This window comes from Chroicocephalus ridibundus, chromosome 3 (assembly GCF_963924245.1).
Source record: "Chroicocephalus ridibundus chromosome 3, bChrRid1.1, whole genome shotgun sequence".
Lineage (NCBI taxonomy): Eukaryota > Metazoa > Chordata > Aves > Charadriiformes > Laridae > Chroicocephalus > Chroicocephalus ridibundus.
Window position 1 is genome coordinate 41,301,111 of NC_086286.1, and position 27,585 is coordinate 41,328,695.

General features: G+C 45.2%; 1 protein-coding gene across 1 annotated transcript; it reads right to left on the bottom strand.

Annotated features, from left to right (window-relative positions):
* Positions 1-7,464: 7,464 nt before the first annotated feature.
* Positions 7,465-27,088, bottom strand: LOC134513823 (protein ELYS-like; the record flags this gene model as incomplete). The annotated part of the gene is made up of 24 exons (XM_063330996.1): positions 26,968-27,088; positions 25,995-26,248; positions 24,185-24,365; positions 23,169-23,376; positions 22,336-22,452; positions 21,286-21,370; positions 18,133-18,280; positions 17,350-17,482; positions 17,081-17,262; positions 16,638-16,699; positions 15,677-15,805; positions 13,842-13,932; positions 13,664-13,753; positions 13,361-13,501; positions 12,480-12,584; positions 11,611-11,704; positions 10,539-10,662; positions 10,361-10,417; positions 9,246-9,392; positions 8,967-9,154; positions 8,653-8,797; positions 8,426-8,557; positions 7,689-7,836; positions 7,465-7,601 (listed from the first exon to the last, which is right to left on the bottom strand). Coding segments are annotated over exons 1-24 (3,219 nt in total), but the record flags the coding sequence as incomplete, so codon positions are not given.
* Between the last annotated feature and the right edge of the window lie 497 nt (positions 27,089-27,585).

Genomic DNA, 27,585 nt, shown 5'->3' on the forward strand with positions numbered 1-27,585 from the left:
TATAAAAGGGTTTATAAAAGTTATACCAATTTTTGAATTGTTGTTCATGACTGGTTCCATGACATTTTCCCCAGAGAAACAGGAAGCAACTCACAAGCACTGGAGGAGCAGCAGATGGAAAAGTCACTTTCTGCACTCTCGTAGTCGTCAGGTTCAGTGAATTTGCACTTTGCCGGATTTTACTCCTGCAGAAAGAGGATTTAGCGAGTGAGTGAGCAGGTGATTTAGGGAGTACCACCGGGTCAGGTCTTTCCCGCTTAGGCAGAAAGCCTCCCCGCTCCCGGCGGTTTAGGCAAAAACCCTACATTTCATCCAAGCCCTAAGCTGTAGTCTAAAAAGCCACCAGCGTGACAGAGACGGTCTGTACCAGAATCCTACAATCGGCCTTATTTCACTCAAGTGCAGCCTACAGATTGTCTTGCCGAGTTTGTGCAGATGCTCCACAAGCACAAAGCTACAGCAGAAGGTGAGACGAGGAAAGAATTTCAGCTCTCTACCCCAACAGCCCCCAACAGCGAAGACCCTGTGTCTGATGCAGACCACAGATGTGACATCCCTCTCCATGAAAAAACAAACAAAACCAACACAGATCAGAACTTGACGCTGGAGCCACTTTACCCAGCTACCTCCTGCGGTTATTCCCCAACACGACTATACTTCCGTTCAAGAGTTGCAGTCCACGTCTACCGTGGCGAAGCTCGCAGCAGTTCCCAAAGGCACTTCTGACCTTACGCTCTTTTTTACCTTGCTCGGTGCACCTGGACAGACAGACGTAGGCGCTGAGTGTCTCAGGACAGAACATACACGCAGCCTTCCCAGCACAGGGAGACAGTGGTGAGCAAGGCACTCCCAGCACACCACACCGCTCGCCTCTCCCAGCACGAATTCCAGAATCCCAGCACGAATTCCAGAATCCCAGCATCACAATGAAGAGAAAGGCCTTCCAGAATCACTGGAGGTCCTCTGGTCCAGCCCCCCTGCTCAGGCAGGGTCACCTACAGCAGGCTGCCCACGACCGTGTCCAGGCGGCTTTTGCGTATCTCATTCTGAAACATACTTTGACAAAGAGCAACCTGACAAGCCCAACTGCAAATGCATTTGCAACACGTGCAACAGGCCCGGCTTGTTGGTGACTCTCTCCTGCCAATTTAAGGCTTCTCTCCACCACACAAGTCAAGCAATACCACACCAGCAAAGCCTTGTCACCATTAGTTCTCTAAAACTGTATCCGACAGCTTCCTAGGTAGAAGGCACAAAATTAACAGAAGCCTGATTATGTTCGTTTCACTGTCTTAACAAAGCAAACCCCAGGCAGATCAATGCAGGAAAACCAGTTGATGCAGCAGGTGAACAAGAAGCTGTCCTCAGCAGAACAGGGTACGGTACTGTGTGCCCAAACGCCTGTGCCAGCTGCCAGCCAAGACCGATACAACCATCCAGAGGGAGCACCTCAACGACCCCGGTTAGCCATACACCCCACACAGGGCTCAGCATTCCCGACAGAATTAAGTCCCTAATTTTTATCAAACCCCCATCATTTTATCAAACATGATCAGGAAGCAATTATTAGATCTGAAAGACTGACGCCACGCTTCCTTTCTATTGGCAGAAGTTCCAGACCTGGAGTCACGGTTTATTAAGGAAGGGCAGAGAGGGGCGTGAGTAACAAATCTTAAAGATGACAAAAAGGGGAAAACATCAGACTCAGAAGACCAGAGGTTCATGGATCTGGCCGCAATGCCCGTTACTGGGAAACTCGCCTGAGCCACAGCAACGTACTGGTGCTCCCACTCCTTCCAGGCTTCCTCCGGACGGGACTCCCACGTGGCCTGTGTGCTCCGGATCCGCCACTCATTCCCAGCCAGCAGAAACTCTTCTCCCTCCTGCCTGCAATAGCCTTACTTACACTGGGTTTGGGCTTTTGTCTTGATCAGCACTTGATAAGGGAACTGACTCTGAGCAACTGGATGTGCCCACGCCAGTGCTGCACATGAGGACAGGGACCATTTCTCAAAGGCAGAGCTGTCTTCTTTTCTTCTCAAGTTTTTAAAAGCAATGTGTCTGTGGAGAAAAAAACCAAACAGAACACCTTTGAAAAAAAATCCCAAGTCACAGATATTAAGTACTACTCCTGTATAGCCAGGAGCTGCGCGGGAAAACCCGTGATTTCAGCAAAAATCCGGTACTGGTAAACCACTCTTAGAAATCCTTTTGCTCTGAAACAGGATATTTCACCACATCATTCTAGTAAGAAGCCATTTGCTACAGATAGGAGGGTTTTAAAAAAATTAAAACAGTGTTTAAACTTTGAGAGAAACTAAGGGATATTTTCAACATTTCCTACTAAAACTGTTTTATCAGAGAAGACTTTCTAAACTCCATCGTAACATACGTTTCAATACACCATTTTATTGTATTTTTGTTGTATTTTCCCCTAGCCAAATGTGCACGAGGAAACCGCTAGCAGACCTCAGGGTGGGCTAGCCAGTGAGCAGGAGGAAAAGCCATCTCTGGAAAGATGCGGTGTCTCAGCCAGAGGTGAGAGACGGAGCCCAGAATTGGGGCACAGACGACAGCTGGGCTCAAGGCTCTGCTGATCCTCTGGGGCTCTGCAAATGTGGCTGCGTGGGGGAACCTGCAGAGTGACAGCATGCCTCTGGTGTCACTCGTGAGCTTCAACTGCAACAAGCCAGAGAGGCGGCTTTCTGTGAGCTGCCCCAGTGCAAGATGGCAGGTGGTAAAGGCACGGCCCCGTCTCTGGCAGCCTGCGTAGCCAGCCGCGTTGCTGTCGTGCATGTGTGTGGTGCACCCTCAGCCTTGCTACTGGCCTGACCTGCAAACGGGAAAGCAGCAGCCGCATCCAAGGGTCTGGGACAGAGACACCCCCAGGTCTGGGGTGCACCAGGCCGGGCTCCTGCCGCCAGGAAGGACGAAGCCCCGGCTCAGCAGATTTGTAACAACCCTTCGCTACTTGGCAGACACCGGCATCAAGCTTTAAGCTTCGCAGTATTAAGTTCACCAACGCCAAAAAGAAACCTGTTCTGTACCAGGAAGACTACGGAGAAGAAGTAAACGACTCGTGAGACCCTATGGATTGGTTTCTGCCCGTAGCTTGTTTTCCCCACCAGAAATCAACAACAAAGCTATTTACGAGTGGTTACATGGGAACTGATGAAATTGCAGCAAACAATTTTATTGAAATAACAAGCCTGAGAGTAGTGTTCCACGAGGGGAAGTTCTGATGGGGGATTAAACTGCTCGGTTATCCTCAGACATATTTGCACACCGGGCATATTCTTGCAATACGATGCATGGCTTTATCCAGTGCACTTCCAAAAGGAGAGACGAATTTTATTTCCACCGGTGGAGGTGACCAAGAGCCTCCTTTTCTTGTGGTCCTGAAAAGAAAGAGAAGTATCAAATTGATTTTTTGATTACCAACAGTATTCAGTAGAGGAAAACGTTTTGCAATGTTGGAATTACAAAATCGATGCCAAAGAATTATTTATGGGCTTCTTTGAAGATAGGGTCAAGGCAGAAAACATAGAGAAACAAGCTTCCTTTTGCTTTCGTTCCTTACCAGACTGTCCCAAGCATTCTCACTCAGTATTCGCGTGAGCTTTTTGAGCGCCCCCACGCCCTGATTTTAAGAGGCAACTCTCCCCAGACGGTTTTCCAGAAGGAACCGGAAAACACGGCCAGAAACAAGACGTTCTCTTTACTCGTCGTCTGACCCACTCCTGCCTTCTATGGGGAACTAAAGACCGTAAGAGCGTGGTTTCGTAAGGTGGAATGACAGGAGAGCACGCCATCATTGCAAAGAGTAGCACCCACTTGGCCTTTCCTAGCCCCTCCCTCTTCTGGTTCCAATAGAAAACTGAACCGTGAAGTGGGGAAAACGGTGCCCAGGAGACCAGCAAGCTGGACAGGCTCGCAAAGTCAGAGCAGAACTGTACCGCCAAGTGAGGAAGAGCAAGTGAGGTGGCCAAAAGCTGAATCGCTACCGTTGTTTCTTAATGACTGCAAGCTGGCTCTGTTCAGGGGAAGAGTGGGATTCTTTCCCCTTCTCAGACACTTTTTCAAGCATTTCATGAAGAAGTTTCGCACTTTTCTCATTTTGCTCAGCTATTGTCTTAGTCATTTTCTCCACCGCCTCCGGGCCGGAGCCGTGGCGTTTGCCGGGGCCCGTGTGGGGGCAGCCCATGCCGCTGGCGGCGGTGTCCCTACGGCCGGGCCGTGGCTTTGGCCTGTATGGGCGGAGGCGTGGCTTTCGCCGGGGCCTCTGGGCGGCGCAGCCGCCGTGGGCCTGGCCGATGCCGGGGCCGGTGGGGGGCAGCCGATGCCGCTCGGGCTGGTGTCGGGGCCGGTGGTGTTGTTTGTGCCTGTGTTGCGGCTTGGGCAGTCACCTGAGTTGTTTGAGTTTCTGCTGTAGCTTTCCGTGGGGGGGTTGTCTGAATTCCTACTGCAGCTTTCGGTGGCAGGGCTGCCCGAGTTTCTGCTGTCTTCGGCTTTGGCCCCGGGGTCTGAGTAGCAACATCACATGTCACATCATACTCACTCCTGCACCGATATTTAACAATAAACCAGCCCTGCAACACACTCGGGAAAACCGACAACAGGATCACGTACGAATGAAAGTAACCTTCACTCTCGAAACGGCCCGAAGGTTTCTCATCCCGATTCTGTTACTGTCGCTTTGGCATCATCACCGAAGGGCAAAGTCAACTTTCCCCAGGTACGACCAAGAGCGTAATGAGGAAAAGAATCCATCCCGAAAGTGTAATTAGGAAAAGCCTCCATCACGACATGCCCAAGATAGGCAGGCAGAACCGTTATCCAAGCAATTATTTTATACCTCTGAAGGCAAACCCACGCCAACGTGGCACGCTTAGACCACCGCGTCCAAACACAAACGAGAAACAGGCCATGCAATATATTTGACCGCTTAAACCCCACTGCATCCATTAACTTCATACAAAGCTCTCTAAAGGCACGATACCAGATTTCACGTAAGACCGACATGCTGTGAACTCTCTGTTCTCCCTGAACAAGCTGGAATTCAAACTATTCAGGCAATCTATCAGAGCTGCGTTCGTGCCCCACGTCGGGCGCCAATAAATCTGTCGTGGTTTTGGCCGAATTGGCCAATGGCCGGCGACAGATGCTCCCCCCCAACCTCTCGTACACGGAGAGGAGGAGGAGAGGTAGAGAGAGATTTACGAGCTTAGGAGAAACTAAACTGCTTTCATGAAATCCTAATAATAAAATAAAAAGGGAAAGAATGAAATAGATACAGTCCATACAAAACTGGACGAAGCTCCCAGGATGACGTCACCGCACAAACCTCAAATCTCAAATTCTCCTAATTCCGAGTGTTCCTGCAGGCAGGCAGGTGACGTTACAGAAGGCCTAACATAGCCGTTTAAGACCAAATGCAAGTCTGCCATTCTGATTTGCAGTTCCAGTTCTCAACGTAAGCAGTTTGAGCAAACTCTATAAAACTGCAAGTGTAATCACGGTCTGTAAAGCCTTTAACTGGAAAAATCACTAACTACAGCCCACCTTACTCCATCAGTCCACGTGGGGTTCCAGTTCTCCTTCCTGGAAGATATTCTGGGTTCCTTTGCTCGTAGAGGAGGGCGAACTGATCATCCCGGAGATGCAGAGGGAGCTGCTAGGGGTGCGGTGCGAAGGCTGGGTCTGAGAAAGGACTCAGGAGGAAAAAAGACAAGATCCTGGGAGGGCACGTAGCCAGGACAGCTGACCCAAACTGACCAAAGGGATGTTCCATACCCTCTGCCGTCTGCTCAGCTACAAAAGCTAAGCGAGAGGAGGAGGGCTGGGGGGCATTCCTTATTACAACGCTTGTCTCTGAAAATTACTCTGAGGTGTAAAAAGCTCTCCGTCTCCTTCAGCTGCATCACATTCAACAATGTTTATTGACAGTCAAACAACATGCTGACTATGACTCTGGAGAATCCTAGCTGTATGGACGATCGCCCGATGGATGTCCTTCACTTTATCCTGGCGTTGCCGGTGCTGCTTCTGAGGTTGGTGACTTAAGCGCACTATCTTCCACCACCTACAGTTAAAAAAAAGCCTGTTAATGCAATAGTCATTACCAAACAGACTGACTTCACACTCACACAGATGAAACTGAGGACAGTGAAATGCCGCTTTTCCTTTCAGATCACTGCTGGGTGTAAAGTCAGAAACATACAGTGTACTCTCTGCTACCGATGACAGCCTCTGTGTTTAAGGGACGGAGAAGAGAGTGTTCAGTGTACGCCATCGCGTGCCCCGTTTCTGGTATTTCTGTTCCTGACTACGATTTGCCACCACTCCTGGACAAAGTGAGCAGTTTTACAATGCGAGCTGTAGCCACAACTGGCAGAAATCATCCCATTGCAGTACTTCCTGCACTGACGACAAATGCCCACACGGCGACCCACTCTGCATCTAACAGGGTAAAAGGCAGCGATGAGAGAAAAGCTGAAAGTTCCAGTCGGCAACACTTTGTCAAACTGGCCAGCCCTCACATCCGACAGCTCAACCCTGCACTTCAAGGAACCGCTTGGACTGCCTGAGACAACACAGTATATTCTAAATAGCTCCACCTCGTCTTTTCCCGTTCCCTGTGCTGAGCAAGTATTCGTTCCTTCTAGATCCACGTGAAGATACTCGGGGTTTTACGGTGAGAACAAAAGCAGTAACCGTTAGTTATTTCCAGGGACTCGGATGGTCGGGATAATTGAATCCACGTGTAAAGACCTTTGCCCAGCCCTCTAAGTTGCAGTGCTAGCCAACAACGGCAGAAGGAAGCAGCCCCTCAACAGCAGTCTCCATAGAATCAGCTTATTTTCTTGCCTCCCGCCTCGTCAAAACTTGCTAAAGCGATATATTATTAGCAACACGCCATGCTTCAAAACTAAAGTCAAGAAATACTAGTCTGCGTAAACTTTCCTTTTATGCTTACAAATCTACGAACAAGAAAGCAGTAAGCAGTTTGTCCTAAATTCAGTGAGGGCCCACAAGCCAAAACCAGGCGCTTACATCTACATCAGTACCCACCAGTTATAACGAAAGCAGAAACACCTTCACTGCACTGCTACGGGAATGACTGCGGAAGCTTTGTGACCTGCTGCCTTCTTCCCAACCCAAATTTTCCATTGACTCCCATGAGGGATTTGCGTATTCCCAAGTCCAGCCCCGTCTTCTCTACAGTGTTGTCCTAAATCCCAAAGCCGAGACGAGCTGAATAAGTGAATGCATCTAAGGTCTCTTCTTGTTCCTGTCTCTAGTGAGGGACTGGCGGGTGCTGTTGAAACCCAACTGCTTGCTCTCCTGTTTGGATCTCAACAGGTCCCATTTTAGAAACATCCTCAATTTTAGAAACATCCTGCTGAAGAAACAGCACGTTTAGCAGCTATAAAAACGACAGCATCTTTAAAATCCACCTTGTGAGAAACCGGTTTTCTCCTTCATTCCTGCCCAGGATTCTTTAATTCTGGACAATATTTTCGCCAGAAAATTTGGTCTTCGACGCACATTTCCTGCTTTAGCTTGTTTTCTTACTGGAGTTAATGGCTTTGGTCTTGAGACTGGAAAGCAAGAGGGGGAAAATTTCAGCCTGGTGTCATCCAAGTGACAGGGAATTCTCCCCTCTATTTCCCCCCGCTACAAGTTACCTTCTCTTGAGGCCAGTGCAGGCAAATGGTAAAGCTTGGCTCTCTCTACGGCCAGCTGCCTTTCAATTCGTGGAAGGATCTTGCCATATTGGGCTAATAGAGAATTTCTGGCAACTGCTCTGTCGGTCAAGCGATGATCGCCGTCGTTCTGATGAAGGAAAAGCGGAAAGCAAAAGCTTAACTAATTACAAGAAGTTCCTTGCACAGACCTCTCCGTGCTGTTTCGCATTAGTGAGCAGATTTCCTCTACGGGTGTGGGAAAACACCTCCACTGCACAGAACAGCGGCAAGTTCTACCCATCCGCACACACCGATTTCACCTGGTACTTTTAGCAAAGTGGAAGGAAGACTGGAATAGCAACAGAGCCTACAACTTGAAGTTAAAACAATGCTGGCACTCTGCAGAACCTTCTTCTGATACGCCTGTTATCACCTGCAATTTTCTGATATCACCTGCAATTTGCAAACGACTTACTACATAGCAGGCTTTCCCTTGTTCTTCCTGAAACGCCAGTGCCCTGAATATACGGGACAACTGGAAATTACCCTGGACAACATGATGTGAAGATTAAAACAAGCAAGAAAAAGCGACCTACGCACACCACCTGGCCGCATGACAGTTTTCAAATGCAGGACCTACGACTTCCAAACCACCTTAGAAGTTTGAGTCACTGGAAAACTATGATTCCAGAAAACAGCAAACGCGTCACAAATCCAGAACACAAGTTCACGCTTACCATAAGATTGACATTCATGGATTGATTCAGCTCTAGTGCTGCAATGTAGTTGGCACGCTGCAGATGGTAGACTAAAAGGAATTCTTGATTCTGAACACCAGCACTGGTCCTTAAAAACTTCTCCAAACACTCCTATGAGAAAAAAAAAATCATTCCAAAAATCTGTTATGGCTCTGCCTTTTCTCTTTTCAAAGAGACGATGAACATTTTTCCTTGCTCCCACTTACTTGTTCGGTGTCTGTGAAAGGCAGCTTCAGCAAGTCTTCCATCAGGCCCATCTCCCGGCACATTTCGTACATGTGTTTTAAGAGGTCTTCTAAGTTTGCCTGAGCGGCATGTTGGTGCAACAGACCCCAAGCCTCCACCATGCACCTGTAATTAATGTTTCACACGTAAAGGCATGTTAATAGCATAACCAAAGAGATGCCCCAAGAGTCTTGTACTCAAAGTTTAAAGGAAACTTAGGGGATGATGATTTCTATTCTTTGTTCTCCATTTTCACAAGATTTGCGTGACAAAATGGTGGGGTGTATTTCTTTACCTATTGGAGAGCAACACAGTGAGGAGAAGCTGCACTTCCCCGCTGCTTGCCGTGGGTGGCCTCATCAGCTGGATGTATCTGAGGGCTTGCCCATGCTCCCCTTGGCACAGGAGGGACTGAATAATTCTCTTGTGCTGCCATGACGCCGTTTTGATTGTAGCGGGATGAAAGAGCAGGGCCAGTGAATTCTGTACAAGTTAGAGATCGGGTTTTAAAATCATTTTCTAGATTATAGCTTTGTACTGCCATGTATCTCTAACTCAACTCTACCATACTTACTTCGTAATCATTGTGATCTAGAAGCCAAAAACCTTCAACAAGCTTAACAAGTCCCCAAGGCATGCCAAAGGCAGTTGCAAAGGAGTCGACTGAAGTCTCTGTCTCACTCGGAAAGGAACGCTTGATATCCAGCAGCAAGTAAATTGTCTGACATCAGGTATCTCATTAAGGCTAATCAGTTTGTAAGACCAAAACTTTATCACATTACCTTTAGAAAAACATAATGAAGTAAGAATATAAAAGTGGTAGGAAGCAGAAAATACATTCAAAACATTGGAGCATCCAACGCTCAATTATTACAGCAAATAAATTCCACAGTTGGGTTTTTCCCTCATGTCCAGCGTCTATAAAACAGTGTAAATTGTGGCATCCTTACAGTACAGCTCAGCTCCGAATGATTAAAACTGGATTTAAACCAGTATGCGGGTCACTCATTGGTAGCGTCATTTTCTCTTTCTGACGTCCGTTTTTAGGGACATCATCTAACAAGACAGCTCTGGGCTATAAGCGTTTCTAAGCCCCTTGCTCTCTAGGCTCCCCTCGCGGGTTAGGCAACAAACAGCAAAAGCAAGGCTGTGTATTTCAGCAGCTTAAAAATTAAGTTTCTGCCCCATGACTTTTCTCTTCTCCCTGTTGCTTATTCCGTGTGCCTGCACTTTCAACGGAACCAAAGCAAGCACTGTGAGCTGCGCTGGAAAACCCGTGATTTCAGCAAAAATCCGGTACTGGGAAACCACTCTTAGAAATCCTTTTGCTCTGAAACAGAAATTGTTTTATAACCCATCATGGGTGTTTTAGAAAATTTTAAACGGTGTTTAAATTTGGAGAAAAACTAAGGACATTTTATATCTTCAACCCTTATTACTAAAACTGTTTTCTCCCTATCGGAGAAGTCTTTTGCAACAAAACGTTTAAGAAAAAAGTCATCAAAAATCCACAGTACAAAGAAATAAAACAGCGCTTCTGTCTACAACTTAACGCTAAACTAAATGTTTTCCCTTGCATCGTCTTTGAAGCATAAATGAAAAAATGTCATGAAACAGGTCGGCGACCAACACTGAAGAACATTTATGTGCATCCCCTGGAGGTGTAATAAAAATAACTAGAAAGGATACAATTGCGTGTTTGCAGTTTTCTTCAATGCTTTCTAGCAAATAGAGATCCAGCAGTGCCTGAAATGAAAAATTAAAAGTTCTGAAAAAACGCCTGTCTTCCCTAAATCATTGGCTTTTGGGTGGGGTTTGGCGGGGAGGGCGGCCGTTTGTTGTTGTTCTCAGTGAACAGGACACTCACATGCAAACTGGCAGGCGGGTATTTCCCAGTTCCTCCTGCATCTCTCCGCCACAGCTTCTCCACTTGGTCTCCTAACTGGGAAACCATTCCATCAACCATCAAGCAGTCCGAGTCCCATTTTCCTCTGGAACAAAAGGTAGCAAGGATTTGGACAGAGTTAAACACTAATTCCAGCCTCCCGGTGTAACGGCTTTCCTCCAGTCTTCTGCTGACTGCAGCCCTGCCCTTTCATCTCCCGATGGCACAAAGCAGAAAAAGGACACTAGAGGCTCTGCGCTTCGAAGGAACACACGAGCCTGTATGTAAGTTACTTGAGAAGTAAGCCAAGGAAGATGAACTTTGAAGTCAATACCTCCTACCCTGCAGCTTCCACCTTAACTCACCTTGCAGCCTCTTGGTCACAGTGCCATCGCCGAAGCTTGGTCAGGTCTTTATTCAGTTTTCAGTACAATTTCCAAAGAAAAACCTATTATCGGCTAATCCAAGGCATGCCGCCTATGTGCTAGGCAGCTAGTCCAGGAAAGAGAGCTGACGTTAGCAAGTGACTTCTATCCGACAGCCAGCAGAGTGCGAGGCGTGCCAACTCCATGTAACTCCAACCATCTTACGAAATCACACCACGTACTTGGGAGAAGGGGACTTAGGCCAATACAGTTATGACCCTCTATTACCAGTCAAGGACGGAGATGATTGTTTGTTAAAAAACACGCTTTCTTCTGCTTCCAAAACAATTGTTCTGTGAACACCCTGCTTTGCTGAACTGGAGGTGACTGATCCTGTCCTAATCACATGGCCTTTTTCAGTAGTCAGAAATTATACACATTAGCCAATGAATAAAGTAGACTCCCGAAAAATGATGATACCAACCAGTGGTACTAAGCAGAGGTAGATAGCACCGTTTTAACACAGGAAAGTAACCTCTCTGTTCAACAGAACACACGTGTCACTGAAGTCAAGAGTATTGCTGGCAGCGGCATTACGCATAGCCCATGCAACTGTTGAGATAAAAGCCATTCCCTTCCACTTCTGAATTTGCCGTGGAAGTGTTCTAGAGTCTTCCTCTAGCTCTTACCTTGATAAACGCTCAAGTTTCTGTCGCTGACCAGTATAGTAGCTCTCAATCAGAGGATAATTGTAGAAAGGTCTTGACAAACGCGTATCGTCATCTACAGGCAACAAAGTAGAAGCAAGTTAAAGCAGTCATATCACACTTGTAAACGAAAATTTTTGCCTAAAGAGACAGAAGATCGTACAAGCTAAGCATCAAGAAGCCTCCAACTCTGAAAGAAGCCAATCCTCTTTCTGCCTTTGCTAAAAGAACTCTAAGAGACAAGACTCAATTCCTTCTTGCCCCAAGTGCCGTTTCAAGGTTACAGTTCACGCAGCATTCACAACGTGTAGGGTAAGCTGAAGTTCACTATAAAAAAACCCACCCAGTTCTCAAAGGGAATGGTTTTAAAACCATTGTTTAAAACAATTGTTTGTGAGACAATTAAGGCTGACAATGGAATTTCTAATCCATCCAACTAAAGAAGGATTTCCAAGGTGTACTTTCTCCTCAAGCAACTGATAGAAAGTTCAAAACATGCAGGTAATGCTCTCACTGTAAAAACAAGCATTCCGGTACTTGTTGTTTAATAGTACTTTGTTTAAAATCTCAAGTAGTTCAAGCTGTGGACACAAGCAGCGCCGTGACATCAGGGGTCCATTGCTATTCCTAAAATCCACCCAGGAAAGAAACTGCCTGCCTCATTCTATGCTGTGTACTTGACAACCAGGCAAAATCTCAACTTCACCCACAGAACTTCAGCACACCCTGCCACTGAACCAGCACGACTTCTTCCTGACGAAACCGTTACAAAAACATGGCTAAGCATGCGTTCGTGGGAGTCACTCACTGGATGGTCGCCTTGCTACAAACGTATGACAGGTCACGCTTACCTAAACCCTCTGGAAGGAGACCGGATCGACAGAACCAGATGACCACTCGTGCATACAAAGAAATGAGGCCGGTTACCGCTTGCTTATTTGTCACGTCTGCAAAACCTGAAAAAAGGCAGGAGATGATTAGCGTTATGCAATTCTGTTCATTTTCACAAAACTCCCTTCATCCTACTAAACCAAAAGTATAAAAATAGCACATTACAAATCTTTGTCTTTGCGTTTTTCATGCTGTATCGCTTTCTTATTTGAAGAAAAAACCCACTATCACCACCAAAACAAAAAGCAACCCCTATAAAGAACTAAACTCACTAAAGGCTAAAATAAAAAAAAAAAAAACAAAACCCCAAAGCCTGAACTACTAAATGCACGCAGGAATAAGACATCTGTTTCTCACGTAGCAGAGATTCTTCTGATAGCAAAGGGATATTCTTTTCTTTTCTCAATAGGCCAAGAACCATTTCTAAGAGAAAAAGCTGTAGAAACTCAAGTAACTTACTTTGCATGTTACTCGTTTACGCTTCCTTCGTATTGTTTAGCAATTTGCAACACGGTGTCTGCATGCAACTAGAACTTGCTAGCTAAGAACTCAAAGGAATAATTTTCAGCAATACCACATTCGGTTGCTGTAATTTCAGCCCAGTTGCCTACTAAGCTTCTCTCTGGATGTAGCCTCCCCCACCCCCTTGCATGAGCTCCACCATAAACTGTTGCCCTGAACTCCATGCGTGTTTTCTGGTGGTCCCAAGCGCTCAGCTTTAAGCCCCTTCTCCCAGCTAAATGTGACTGTCTTCCAATCCTCAAAAACAACAAAAGCCCATGTTGCCACAATTCCAAATCTTAATAAAACATACCAAAGATTTTGTAGCACTACTACAAACCTTTTCCAGTAAGCTCTTGTGCTTCTGTGAGAAAACAGTTTAAGACCGTGCTAAGGTTGCTCAAAAGCAACTGGCAGCGCTGGAGAGACCGTAATGTCTGGGGGTCAATGAAGTTGCAAGAGCCATCAAACAGCGGAACACCTTTTCAAGAATAAATATTAAATCGTTAGCCGACAGAGCAATTCCAGAGTTTCAAGGCGCACTTCAAGGACCGCGTGCAATATCCTATAGCGGCGTATTACTGAGGAAGCTCAATCAGAAAGAACGACTTTAGGTTTGCAGAACGACTACACTAGTACTCACAGATTTGGTCAAATTCTTCCTTTGTAGAGATCACTTGGTTCCATGTCCACTCAAGAACAAACCGTAAATTACCAGCAGACCTTGGCTGCTCTGTAAACAAAGAGAACAAAAAAGAAATGAATCAACAGGCTCCAACTCAAAGAGGTACCACGTAAAAAAACAACGTTCCAAGTATTACCTTCAGATATCCAATGTTTAATGCATCCAGTCAGAAGTCCCACAGAACCTGTCTGGACAGCAGCTGACAATACTGCTTCCAGCTGCTCCTCCTAAACGTAACAGACAAACTCAAATGAGAATCTTACCTACTTGCACCATGTGAACCATCAACAGTAAATGTTTCTTTCTAACTGTATACTCATTCAGACATCACAAAGTCAATCAGGACACAGGCCAGGAATGCCACGTCCTTTCTCTTAATTCCAGCCACAGGCTGGACTGCTCACTGCTCTGAGGAACACATTAACACACTTCTCCTCTGACATTTCAACTTACTGCAGCCTAATTCTAATCTTTCTTCGCGTGCCTCTGCATTACAGTCTTCACGTACTGAGTTCCGACTTACTACGTCCAGAAACATCCTCTGCTAATACGCGTTACACATCTGTGCAGATAAGTTTGCCATCAGGAACGCAGGAAGGGGACAGGACAAACACAACTGTGCAACGTTTGCATGGAAACAGTGAAGCTACGGCCAAGCAGCTTTCTAGACCATGAAGACATGAAGCAGTTCTGACACCCAAAACAGTACGTTGGAATTTTGTAACGTGACAGAAAAGAAGCAAAACATTTACATCCTAATGGTTTAAATGTTAGGCTCTTCAAATACTGTATTATAGTGTAGTGGTAATCCTTACAAGGATAAATCACAGGTATGCACAGACGCGCGATATTAAGTAGTAACTTATCTCAGCTGGTGTTCTCGTACTTCTCTCAGGTGAGAGGACCCTTCATAAGTTTTTACTTTGGTTTTTGGGATGGGATTTGGTTGGTTGGGTGGGTTTTTTTAAACACATTCAAAAGTATCTTTCCCCTCTAGGCAAAATCATGACATTCAAAGCGACTTCTACACATGTAGAACACACACGTGATATTGCCATCTTTTTCTGAAAACTGGTTTCAGACAAGGAAACACACCATTGGCCAGCTTGCCAAGAAATGTCTTTGAGCTACCACACTGTGCAGAAGCGTTCATGTCCTAACACACGTCCACAAATGTGGTGACGAATGCAGGAGACAGGAAGAGGAGGGCAGCGGGAAGGCTGCTCTCCCCTTCCTGCTGATCGCTCCAGGGAAAGGTTGGTGCATTGCAAATGGAAAACCTATGGCAGGGGGAGTGAAGTCACTGTGGTGGCATAAAGCACATAGAAGGTAGCGAGTGTCATGAGATAAAGGTGATTAAGGTGTTGCAGCTGCAAGAGGGCAGTCTCAGAGCAGCAAATTGGGCTACTGCAGCACAAGGCAGAGGCTACAGAGGTGAAGATCCGCCCGGAGAGGATGCAGAAAAGCCTACCGATGAAGGGAAAACGAGGGCAAGCCGTGAAGAAATTGCCAGGGAGAGCTGACAGCAGTAATCCTTTACCACAGCCCACTTCCTTGGAAGCAAATGATCACGTACAGTGACAGTGCAGCAAGCCGACGTCTGCAAGAGCTCGCATCCCAGGGAGACGCCCCCATCGTCGGCTACTGCACTGAACCACTGCTTTGAGAAACTGACAGGGATGGGGGTTACTCTGGGGGACACATGCGTTATGTTGGGCATGACCAGCACTGACTGCACGCTTCCTTGTGCGCATCTGTGTGTGGCACCGAATTAAGAGAGGGGTCTCTAAAGACAGATCTCTTAGGGCTGTTCCCAGTCAAAGTCGCTACTTTGGATCTAAGGATACGGTTACTTCAGCTAGCTCAGGTCAACACCTGTATTTCAAATTGGAGTATCGTGTCTTGTAGCCCCTCCAGCCCTGTCAGACCAGATGGATGTATTTCCCCCTTGATTCCCTCATAGGCACTCACCTGACTCAAACTGGATGGCTGGACGTCAACTGGTCTTGGAGACAGCAAGCCAGCTACAAGACACCTATTGTAGCTCTCCTGAATGGCTTCCCATATTGAAGGGCCAGATTTCTTCAAAAAATTCAAGGTCTGAAACATCGATCGAAAACCACAGATTAAGACAGCATTGTTATTCCGTCACTACGCTTCTGGATAACCTCTAAAAGGAAGAATCTAAATGTTCACTGACACCGTCAGACAGCCTGAACCACTAAGATGCTTTAGGTTAGCAATCTGCGTAATTAAGTCTTTTCTACCTTCTCTGTCTATACACAGGCCTTGCTCTTTCCCTCAACACTGACACAAAATACATTCTATGTAAGCTCAGCTAACATGCAACTTCACGCTTTGGAAGATCCTTTCTATGCCTATTCGTATGGAAGCCGATTCATGTTGGAAACATTTAGTGAGCTGAAACTTCACTCAAAATTATCTGTCACAATCTGTGCCGTGGCTCAGAAGTTATAATTTGGCCGAGTTTGGGAGAAAACAAAATTTTCACTCCTCAAACAGTTATGTCATTTTTCATTTTCTCCATTCCCTCCTTTTTCAAGAGAATTGGGGATCAAAACTCTAACTCAAGACTATGCAGGCAGTTCGACTGAGGGGCAATAAAGAAGTAACACCTTTCCCCGCCTTCTACAGTGGTTTTGTTCTTGCTCCTGGAGCAACGTCGCATTCCTTTCTAGACATTCAATCCCCGATCGTGCTTCAAGAGGAGACAACGGCAGTTGTACAGTCCCAAGAGGGGACCTAAAACATTACCATTTGCATACAACTGGCGACAGGATACAATTGCAACTATGCGTGTGGACGGGCAGTATGAGCATGAAACGGTCCCTAACACGGAAAGCAGTGCAACAGAAAACTTAGAAAAGCTACATCTCCTGCCACTCGCAATAAAGATACAGTAAAAGATCACCTCCTTCTGGAAGCCGGTGCAAGTCATGTGAACGACTCCGGAGGTCAGCAAGCACGTACCATCTGCAGAAACAGGGAACGTTTGACAACCTTCCGTACTCTCACAGTTATGGCATGACCACTTTACATTTTTTACACACCGGTATCTAGAAACATATAACTGAGTGCTTTGAGCTTCAGTTCACAGTCATTTCAGGCTATAACCAGCACCACTTCACCGGCTACATTACAAAAGCACCAAAACTCAGCCGGCTGTCAGATATGTTCCACAATAGTAAATACCTTGTCAGTACAACGTGATCAGAGTTGGGTTTGGGGGGGACTGGGTGTTTTTTTGGTTTGGGTTGGGTTTTGAATGACAAACAATGACTGAACAAGAGAACCAATGAATGGCATTTGACCTCATTTTAAGCTTATCACTCTCAAAAGCAGTGAAATACCTACCAAAGTTATAGTTGCCTGGATGAAAAAACCGCTCAGGTGGTGGATAAGAAGGAGGAACTCCCCGACTTAGACTCCGCTCATGGACCAGAATATCCAAAAGGAGCTTCGGAGAAGTCACGCTCACTACGGTATCCAGCGACCACAGTGCAAAATAGGGGCACTCATGAGGGAATTCTTCCGGCCTTAAAGAAAACAAGCGCGTAAGCTAAATGCCGACATTCAAATGAATTATTGGCAGGCATATGGAAAACTACTGAAGAAAAATCTACCTTAGCGAATCTGGCATTTGAGCAGAATACCAGCGATTAATGTCAAATACACCCAGGTAAGTAGATGGTTTTCCCTGACCGTACGTATTCACTTGCCAACTGAAGACTGAGACACTGGTGTCAGGAGACGTGACTGTAAAAGACAAGACGTTGTTTCTGACTTGTAGAAAATACGATAGATCCGATAGTTTTAAAACACCACTTTCTATTTTGGCTTCATTCTCTTCTGTCACTCGTGAAACACAACCCTTCCTAAGAGTGATTACAGTAATTACGGAATAGCAAACATCTCTGTGATAGGTTTCAGTCACACTGCCCCTTTTTCTTGTCCCCTCATCCAGATCACTGGTCAAGATACTAAAGAGAAGTGGCCCCAGTGCAGTGCCCTGGGGAACAGCACTTGTGACGGGCTACCATCTGGATGCAGATGCGGACATCGGTTTGAAGAAGGGAAAAAATTCTGGTAACATGCCTAAGCAATGGAGAGTTTGAACTTCTTGTTCAAAGATGGCAGCTGGAGGAGTAAAACGACTGACCATCATCATACAAACGGCCCCACCATACATCGCGATAGCATGTCAGCAAGCATAAAATAAAACCCACTTTTTCCCTTAAAGAAGTCCCACATAACTTAAGCATCCATTTTTTCTTCGTAAATAATCCCAACAATCTAGTCTATGCAGATAGGCAAGACTTTCAGACTGTGGGGACAGAACAGCATTCGTTGCTTAGGTTCCAAAAGCACTTCTTTTAAAATCACCAAACACGGACATCAGAACAAACCTTCATTTACGCTATCCTCTCCGTCAACGTCGCTGCGGAATTTTTCGACAGTCTGGCAGCTGATTAATTTAGTACTCATCTGGCCTCTCAAGGGAAAGACTCCACCCGTGAGATCTAAACTGAACTTTTCGCCACAGTATTCCAAACCCTGGGGGAAAAAAATCAGAGAAGACAGCAAAGGTCATTCTAAGATAAAAACATACATTATGGCTAAATATGAAAGACAGTCTAACAGAATAGGCTTATTATACTGTGTATTTCGCATGAGCCTATTTCTGATGGTAAATAGAAACTACGCCTGACATGCAAGAGAATGCAGTGTCAAATCGTAACGGGTAAGTTTGGCTGTAAAGGCTTTGCACTTTTTCAAAATTTAGAATTTCCCTAAGATTCTTCAGATCTAAACATGTTTTGCAGAATTCCTTGCGACATCCAAGAATGTTCTTTATAAAAATAAATATATCGCTACAAAGAGATATCTAAAATGATGCAACACACATGCATGCAAAGCTCTTTGCTCCATGTCTTGATTGCAGAACTGATGAAGTTAGAGAAGCCCCAGCATTCGAGCAGCTAAAGCTGTCAAGAGGTATTTTCTATGGGCACACCACCAGAGTGACCGTGCACCCCTCTCTAGTTACTGTGAGAACTTCATACTGATTAGCAATCTTCTTTCAAGCCACGTAAGCTATGACAGCTCCTCCTCTCATCTTGTCAGAGACTAACGGGTGAAATACCCCTCAGCTCCTTCACCAAGCACAGCCAACAGCAAAAGGGAAAACCAGAAAGGACACGGGGTGCACGTGGCCAAGGCTTTTAGCATCACGAATTACTACACAGTAAACAAACTAATTTTGAGATACACAGAAACCCCGGCACGATTGTGTTGAACCTCTGATAGTGCCATTTTTTAAGTAAGCGTGAAGTGAAATACCGTCTTTCCAAATACAGCATTCATTCAAACTGTCTACCATACAACACATGAATGGGTGTACTGGGGACAAATAGCAGCTCTATAATTAAAAAAAAAAAAAAAAAGAGGGAAAAAGAAACCCAACCCACACAACCCATAAACTGATAACGCCACATTCTACCCAGGTTTCCTAAACTTGCAGAGCTCTGAAACGAACTGGCATGAGACCACACATTCCCGTATGATCTCATAGGATACATCTAATTCACCTAATCTGAGAAGAGGCGAGCTTTCTCTTAATGATTCCAGGAAGTGTTACAAATAAATATGAAGGTTGTCTAAAAAGAAAAATTAAATAATTAAAAAAAGTCTTTCATAACTAAAAAGAAAATGCTTCTGAAGCAAAGCAGTGCATTTTAAACTTTCCACGCCGGGCAAAGTCATTCTAAGGAACTCCATTGTATGGGAGATGTTAAGTAATGACTCCATTGACTAGCAAAACACAAAAACAAGTTTTCAAACGAGATGCACTGCTCAAACTCTGATATCAAAGTAGAGAGTGTATACTCTGCCCATCCGCAAGCATTGTGCAGAACGAGGGTAAAGATGCGCTCTACGATCGTGATTTGATGCACCAGATTTAGCAACTGCTGCGACAGTACAAAAAGGGTCTTTGGAAGCATTACTTAAACATACCTTTCTGTTTAATTACTTAAGCAGACTTAAACCAGCCTTGAAGGCAATGGAGACGAGAGTTTGACACGCATATAGAAAAACACAGTACCACATGTTCCATAAGTCCTATTTGTGACTCTTACCATGACACACAGTCAAAGAGGCACTGCTTCATAGCCTCAAACCTAATTCCTGGAACAAAAAGCACTGCTGTATTGAAAAAGTCTTTTGAGCTCCTATGAACTCTATCCAGTGAACAAGGATCAACAGTAGATTCCTCCTTCTTTACTCAAACTTGGCCTAGCAAACGGGAGACACTTAAATTTTCTACCCCTGAAGATGGACAAGAAACTTGACTCAGACAGCCATGCAGGCAGACAGTCATGTAGTACTAACCAATCTGTGACTACAAGGAAGTGTTCTGAGACTAAAAGTATCCGCTGTGGAGCACAGGTCCCGCACATCAACAAAGATAAGGAGATGGCATCCAGCACGCGATGAATCCCTGGAAGATCCTTCTACTTGGTCACCGTGATAGATAATGCATTTTAAAGAAACACCACCTTTTCCAAACACCTAACCTCTATCTATGCAAAAGCAACAGTGCCAAATGAGGAAGCACCTTTCCTACACATAAGCAAAACACTCAAAATCTAAATTAATCCAAAAAAATCAACAAAAACCAGAGTACCACGATACAAGAGTCACCCCTGTTTCGTTCCATAGCTATTGAGAATATGCAAGAGAAAGTACCAAATCAGGAGGAAAGACTTGCTCTGAACTAAGATTACTGTCCCATCAAAAAAGATTTTGGAAGACTTCCAGGCGTACAACTGAATGGAATTACACATCTAACAGATGCGCCTTGTCTCTGTTAGCTATCTGAGATGCAATGATACCTCACATCTGTATTTTAAACGCATCCTCTTGGAGCCAGATCTAACATTTAGGTACACTCTTCTGACCAAATTACATATTTTCCTGGCTTTAAGAGTAGATTGAATAGGTCACCCAGCCAAAAAGAAGAACGAGTTATCTTTACAGCTACTAAGTGTCAGGATCAACACTGAAGAGACACTGTAGGTGCATTTCATGTGAGAAGTCCGGCTGACAAAGCTCTAAGGGAAACCAAGAATATAAAACTGAAGATCAGCAAAGACTAGAGTATGACTGTATTTTAAGAAAGGGAGAGAGACAGAAGCTTATTCAAGTCCGAAGCTTGGTTAAACCAAGCGATTCAAGGCCCAATCTTCTCTTCCTACATGCCATTCGTTTGGTATTTCAGAATAATTTTATTTGCAAAAGCCGCGTCCTCTTCAGGAATTTCATTTATACGGGGTCTTTGCAGATGGATCTAGCTGGGACACACGACACTGCAGTATAAAATGCTACGCCTTCTTTCCAAAAGGTATGGACAAAGGCCGTGCCCAAGAAGACTCAGCAAAACATGATTATTTTTTCAGCCAGCTCTGAAGTTTGATGGTAAATCTCACCCCTGTAACTCAACTGATACTCCCTTAGAGAAAATTACTATTGTCTGCTTTTCCCACGCATGCACCTCTTACCTCATACATGACTTGTCCTGAGGCCACGCGTTTTCTGTCACCAAACGCTAACTGCTGCAGGTGTAAACTCACCACATCACCTTCACTGAAAAAGGGATAAATTATGAAATTTGGTTACAAAGCTGCTTGATAGTCCTCATCGTCGTGTTAGTAGACCTAGACGTTTTCTTAATAGCATGCTCCTGCTGAAAAGAACACCACCTCTTCCCAAAACATGATCATCGGCCACATTTAGCCACTGAAACATGAAGGAGGGCGTTTTGACACTAACAGCTTCAGGGGCAAAAGCCAACCGTACAATTGGAAAGCTGTAATATGTTGTATGGACTAAGAATTGTTGGAAATAGTTCTTCACAATGAAGAGTTCTCCATCAAAACTGCTTTGAAGTCAAATTTTAAAAGACTGCCACTCTACCAACAGCTGAGCTGATGGAATCGCTTGCTGATGCAGACAGAGAGATCTCTCTGCCCTTCCCTTACCACCAAAGTTCCCCTCCCCCTCTTGCACACTCTGCACCCTTCCAAGTCCGATTTGATTCAGCAGAACAGCAGGAACCCATTGGCTTTTCTGCTGAATCGTTTTCTGCCCGGGGAGCTGCACTGCCTCACCAAGGCTCCACAGACTGCTGACGCTGGCACAAGGCCATCGGCAACACTGTCACCGCCGCCTTTAGGGGCGGCAGGCTGTTGTGTGGGCACGTCTGGTGTTCTAGATCTGCAGCCTCAACTGCTCCTAGTGGTATTTTAATACCACGGTGTGACTATCAAACAAATGATGAAGCGGTCATCGAGGAACAAAAGCAAACCATTTGAGAATGCGAGCAGAAGAATATGGCCACTGTTGCTGTGCCTTCTGACAGAAGGCAGGAACTAGTAGGTCCCTCTTCACGTCTGGTAAATCCTGTAAAAATTGCATTCTAAGTTTAACACCTTCCGTACCGGAAAGAATCGCAGACACACAACAAATACACATGTTCAACTGTATGGGAACAAATATCCTTAAAAAAAAAAGAATTAATTCATTGGCTGATAGTTAAAGTTTTTATTCACCTTTCCTGCGTAGACTGAACAGCCCACAAGTAGCAACAATTGCGAGGATCATTCTCAGGCTCTTGAAAAGTGACAGCATAGACAGGAATCCTCCCTCCTTCAAGCTGAGAGTGGTGCCTACAGGTTTAGGGGAAAAAAAAAGCAAAACGAAAAAGAAAAAAAAAGGTGAGCCTAGTGGCCCAAACACAGGTAGTTTCTCGTTTCTTGGACTACGTCAAGCATTGTTCTTCCTGACTTCTGAACCTTACTTGTACCTCCACACTCTACTCTTGCCACCTAATTATTCCTCCACTGTCTATTTATGCATCCAACAGCTTCTGGGGAGTCAGTGCAGATCTGCTGAAGGGAATCCCGACCAGAAGTTAGCCAAATATTTCAGGTGAGATTGCTCTTTCGGCCAAAGCTGACACGCAGGAAAGAATACATTTTTCAGGCACAGGTCAGCTATTGAGTTTTCATGTCTCACTAGTTTCACCCTGGACACTTTAGAGAATATCGGCACCAAAATCACATCACTGACATACTTCAGCCTTTCAATGGATGCCCCAGTTGCAGTAACCGGTTCTGAAAACCCCAGGAAGCATGCTTCCCACAATTCCTCAATCCACAGGCACAATAAGGAAAACAATCCTAGTCCACTGGGGAGAAGGCGGACCACTTGATCCAGGTATGACTGAAAAGTTATGTCAGAAGAGGATTTCTGAACGTGCCAAGATTATACTCATACTCATTTCACTCCCTGAAAAAGTTCTCTTTACATCCACATACTTCCTTAAGCAACAAATCGAGAGCCCCACACCTCCAGGCATGGCCAAGTGTAAAGGCCTACTTACTCTCTCTTCAAAGTTTTCATATTCCAGAGCGACAGGTAGCCGTCTGAGAAACCCACAACGAGCTGGTTGCTTCTGCTTATGTAGCACAGGGCTGATACTGCTGTTCCGGAAGCATTTTGTAGTTGAAAACAGAGACGTCTCCCTTCGCTGGTCACAGTTTCTCTTCTTTGTGCAACTTCAGCAGGAGTTTTAGTGACAACTTCTAGATCTACACACACAAATCCAAGCAATAAATGAATACGTTATGCCATTTAGGCTGCATTTTAGGCACTGACGTGACAACCCCTATCATCTAATGCTACCGTGCCAGGCAAAATAGCCATTTACGCAACACTTTTTTTTGCCATTTCCATTATGTATGTCTTTGAACAACATAAGAACTCTCGGATCAGACAAGTATTCTCACTCACGTTTGAAAGCTGCGTAAAAGCGTAACCTTAATAACTAAGCCAAATTCTTCCTGGACTCTGAAAAGCAGGAGTTTGGGCCTCGTGATGAAATTTGAAGTGGCACCTCGTGTTTGAAGTGGCACCAATTGCTGAAGCTGCTGTTGTAATAGCCAAAACGGTGTATGCAATCTGAGTACACCTATTTGAGATTTCATTCATCCAAATGCATGGGTGTTGGTAAGTGGGGTTTATTTTAAAAAACAAGCCCAAAATTTGCCCCAAGTCAATTAACACAAGCAGAAGAGCATTCCCGGGAAACAGGGCTCCTCCAACACAACTTCCTACCAGGCGGCCGCACCGGCTCACGTGGCAAAATTCCTACACCTCTCTGGCAAGAATCATAGTGGCACAGGGATCTTGGTGGGAGGGGGCATTTACAACACTGCGAGGAGCAGTCAGACGCTCCCAGGTTTAATCAGGTCAGGACTATACGATGTCAAACTGCCACCTGTAACCAGTCGTCAGAAATGTCTGACACAAGGGTCTTCAAAGTGGGATGCATACTGTTTCGTTAGAAGACAGAAGTTTTCTTGCGTTTAAATTCATGTGGAAAAACTGCAGGCTTACCCAATGCTTCGATATCATTCTGAGTGCAGGAGCAATCATCCAAACTAAGGTCAACCAGAAGCAGATGGCCAGCATCTGTAGCCACTGCTGCCACCCCAAAGAGCCATCGCAGACTCTGATGGAGGTGCTGAGTGCTCACGCTGGGTCCTCCGTGATTCGCTATGGGTTCTATAGCGGTTACCTACAGGAAAACTACAAGTTACTATTTGAGCTCTTTGACAAGCTCAATAGAGAAAGTAAATACAGGAGCATCAAAGCATTGTTTGCAATTAGATCAAGAAAAGAGACAAAGACAAAAAAGCCCCGTACAAAAACCTGTTACTGCCTTCCATTTACTAGATTTCCTGCGGGTAAGTGACTTAACTTCAACTTAAATGGGGCATTCTATTAGTACAGCTTAGCAATTTCCATTTCCTACTTCGCAGTAATTAACTGGAGGAAAACACAGAAAATCAGTTATACGCAAGAAACTTTATCGTATTCAAGGGGCTTAAGACAGACAAACACAACTACATCGAGGTCTCCCACCGCTCACAGCCCACCAGCACCGCGATACAGTCTATGCCTTCTTTGACAAACGGGCGTTAGGATAAATCAGGGCTCGAGAGTCAGACGAGGCAGCGGCCAAGTTGCATGGGAGACACACCATTTCCATGGGAGCGAAACGTATTTAGAAAGCGTTGAAGGGAGAGACCAGCTTAGTAAAATTCACACTAGTCCGCATTTAGAAGAAAAGTAACAACCACATAAAGGAAAAGAAGCTTTAAATGCACACCAGCGCTTTCACGAATGTTGAGAAAAATGTTAAAAACCAGCCTAAAGCAGCAGCTTCTCAGATAAAAAGGTGACTCCACCTAAAGGAGGAAGCGCACACTGCTCTTTCACGTGCCCAGCAGTCTGCACGCAACTGTCTCACAAGGCGAAGACAGACCTTTCAGCACACGTTGCAGCACATCCCAGGACAACACTGACTGCTAGAGCAGAGACACGAGCACACAAAGACTCCTGCGCTAAAGCTGCACGTATTTCTCTCTCTCAGTCACCCCAATACGAATGCTTACTACTAGTCATCACACTGTAGCATTACAAACAAACAAAACTCCACCTGTATTCTAGCAAGTCAAACCAAAGCAGCTGATGGAAAGCTGGCTAAGAAGTTAGTTAGTTAGTTGTTGCAGATTCTAAGATGATAAAAATGAATCTTGATGTTCTATTGACTGCCACCGATTCTTGTTTACATTAAGATAATGAGGCTAGGGGACACACATCATTTGAGTTTCTGGGTTACAGAAGACAGAAAACATCAGCAACATTACACCAGTGTGTCCCATCTACACAAACACACTAGTCAGAGAGCAGAGATTCAAGGACTGCAGGCTGAAAGGTGACCTCCCAACAATCTGTCAGATAACTCACTAGAGGCTCTTTTTTCCTCTCCTAAGTCAACAGAAAAATGTGTTCTCCTCAGCCTGCTTGCTAGGCTGAGATTCAAGGCAATGTGTCGAAGCCACTTACAGCACAACTATGGAATTCTGAGCCATATTAAAGACGGTATTTCTGATGGAAATCAAGCAATTAGGGCCAAAAAAAGGTGCTTTTCAATGCCTTTTTGCGGAAGGAGAGAATCAGGTAACTCTGTGCTCTACAATAAAACCAGAAAACTTGACTGGATACTCTCAAGTGACAGGATGTTAACGCGCGATAGAAAAAATACCTCCTACAAAGAGACGCTCCAAAGCTTGTCCTAAAACAGGCCTACGCAGCACCTAACAACATCAAAGCTTCGTTTCTCCAATTAAAAAGTACCTACCCTCCCGGGAAGAACAACTGCTTTAACCACTCTTGAGAGTCCAAGGTCGTACAGACAGAGAACACTTCCCTCTGCGTCTTCCAACCCAACCAGCAGTCCAGTTCTCTTCTCCCAGGAAAACTCCTTCACCACACGAACAGTGGGAGGCTGTTCATTGACTCCACTGAAACGGTACGCAGAGAGCCGCTCTCCTGTCACACAGTTCACCACCTCAAGGTGAGGACCACGTGCCAACCACGCCAGGCCGTTTCTCCCTGTGAGAGAAAAGAAAGAGGACTGAAGCAAATGTCCAACGGAAGACTGAAAACAGCTGAAAAAAAATCACAGTGCCTGCCCCTTTCCTTCAATAAACGTACCTAGCAGAGGAAGACCGACCTACCTCATTCTAGTCAATGATTCAAAATCACCCGTTGAAATCCCCAAGCAATCCCTCCTAAAATTAACCACCTTGTTATTTTGCATTTGTACTTGTCATTCCCGCACCGAAGAATCTGGGTTGTTTGCGATAAAGATGACAAGGTCCTGATCGACAGCCTTTATACCATATTCGCCTTGGTTTTGCTAGAAATGATCTAAACGCATATGGGAATACAAGTCTTAGAGCGTAGAGGAAGAATCGAAGGCATTTTGTTTCACTGAACTACTGCCAGCCCAAAGGAAGTATGAGCTCAATTCCTGCATTTACACTCAGGTAGATAGATTCCACCTGGTCTTAACAGAAGCCTAGACCTCCAGATAGGCACCCAGCTCTACTGTCACATCACCTGGAAAGTCCACTTCAAAGTTTAACTATACTCACGTTTTAATATTAGCATTTGTCATCGCTGAAGCACCCTTTTTGTTCTCTCTCTCTAAACAGGATGCCTCTTAACAGCACCAACTTGACACAGCTGATACGATGACCTGAGGCTTCAGGTAGCCTCCAGGCAAGAACAGCTTTGTACCGAGACCAAATTTAAAGGAAAATGCTCACCTCCAGAAAACCTCCCGCACAGCACAGAGCCGAGGGTTCCCTCATCTTCCCCAAGTGCCTGAAGAGTCACCTCTGGAAACTGCAGCAGACTGCTCGTTACCTCAGCTGTTAGGTCTTGCATTCTTCGCTGTAAATACAGGAAAAAATTGCACAACTAGACTCACGTCAGCCAGAACTATTCTTGAGAGTGACAGAAGTTTCATCAGTATGCAGTGAAAAATCCCCTAGACATCACCTCTAGCTCTTTTCCTTGCAAATAATGGCACTCGGGAGACTTTTTGCTCTCCCGGCAGAGCAAAAGGAGAATCCTTTGCTTTTCTGATGCCTGTGAGATCACCAACAAAAAGCGACCCAGACGTATCCACAGAGAAATAACAGGAAAAAGCCCAATACACTGAGTTCAAGTCTACTCACACAGGTTAGGAAGATGGGAGCTGAGAAAAATCAGATTTTAAAAAGCTTCTCAGTAACAGGTACAACTTTCCATTTGTCCTTTCCCTTGATTTCGTACTTTACCCTTTGTTACTTATTGTCAGTTGTCTTCTAGCAGCCAAAATTACCATTGGTCTTCACCTTAGGTACTTATGACTTCCAAACTATTTCCAAAGAAAGGAGCGT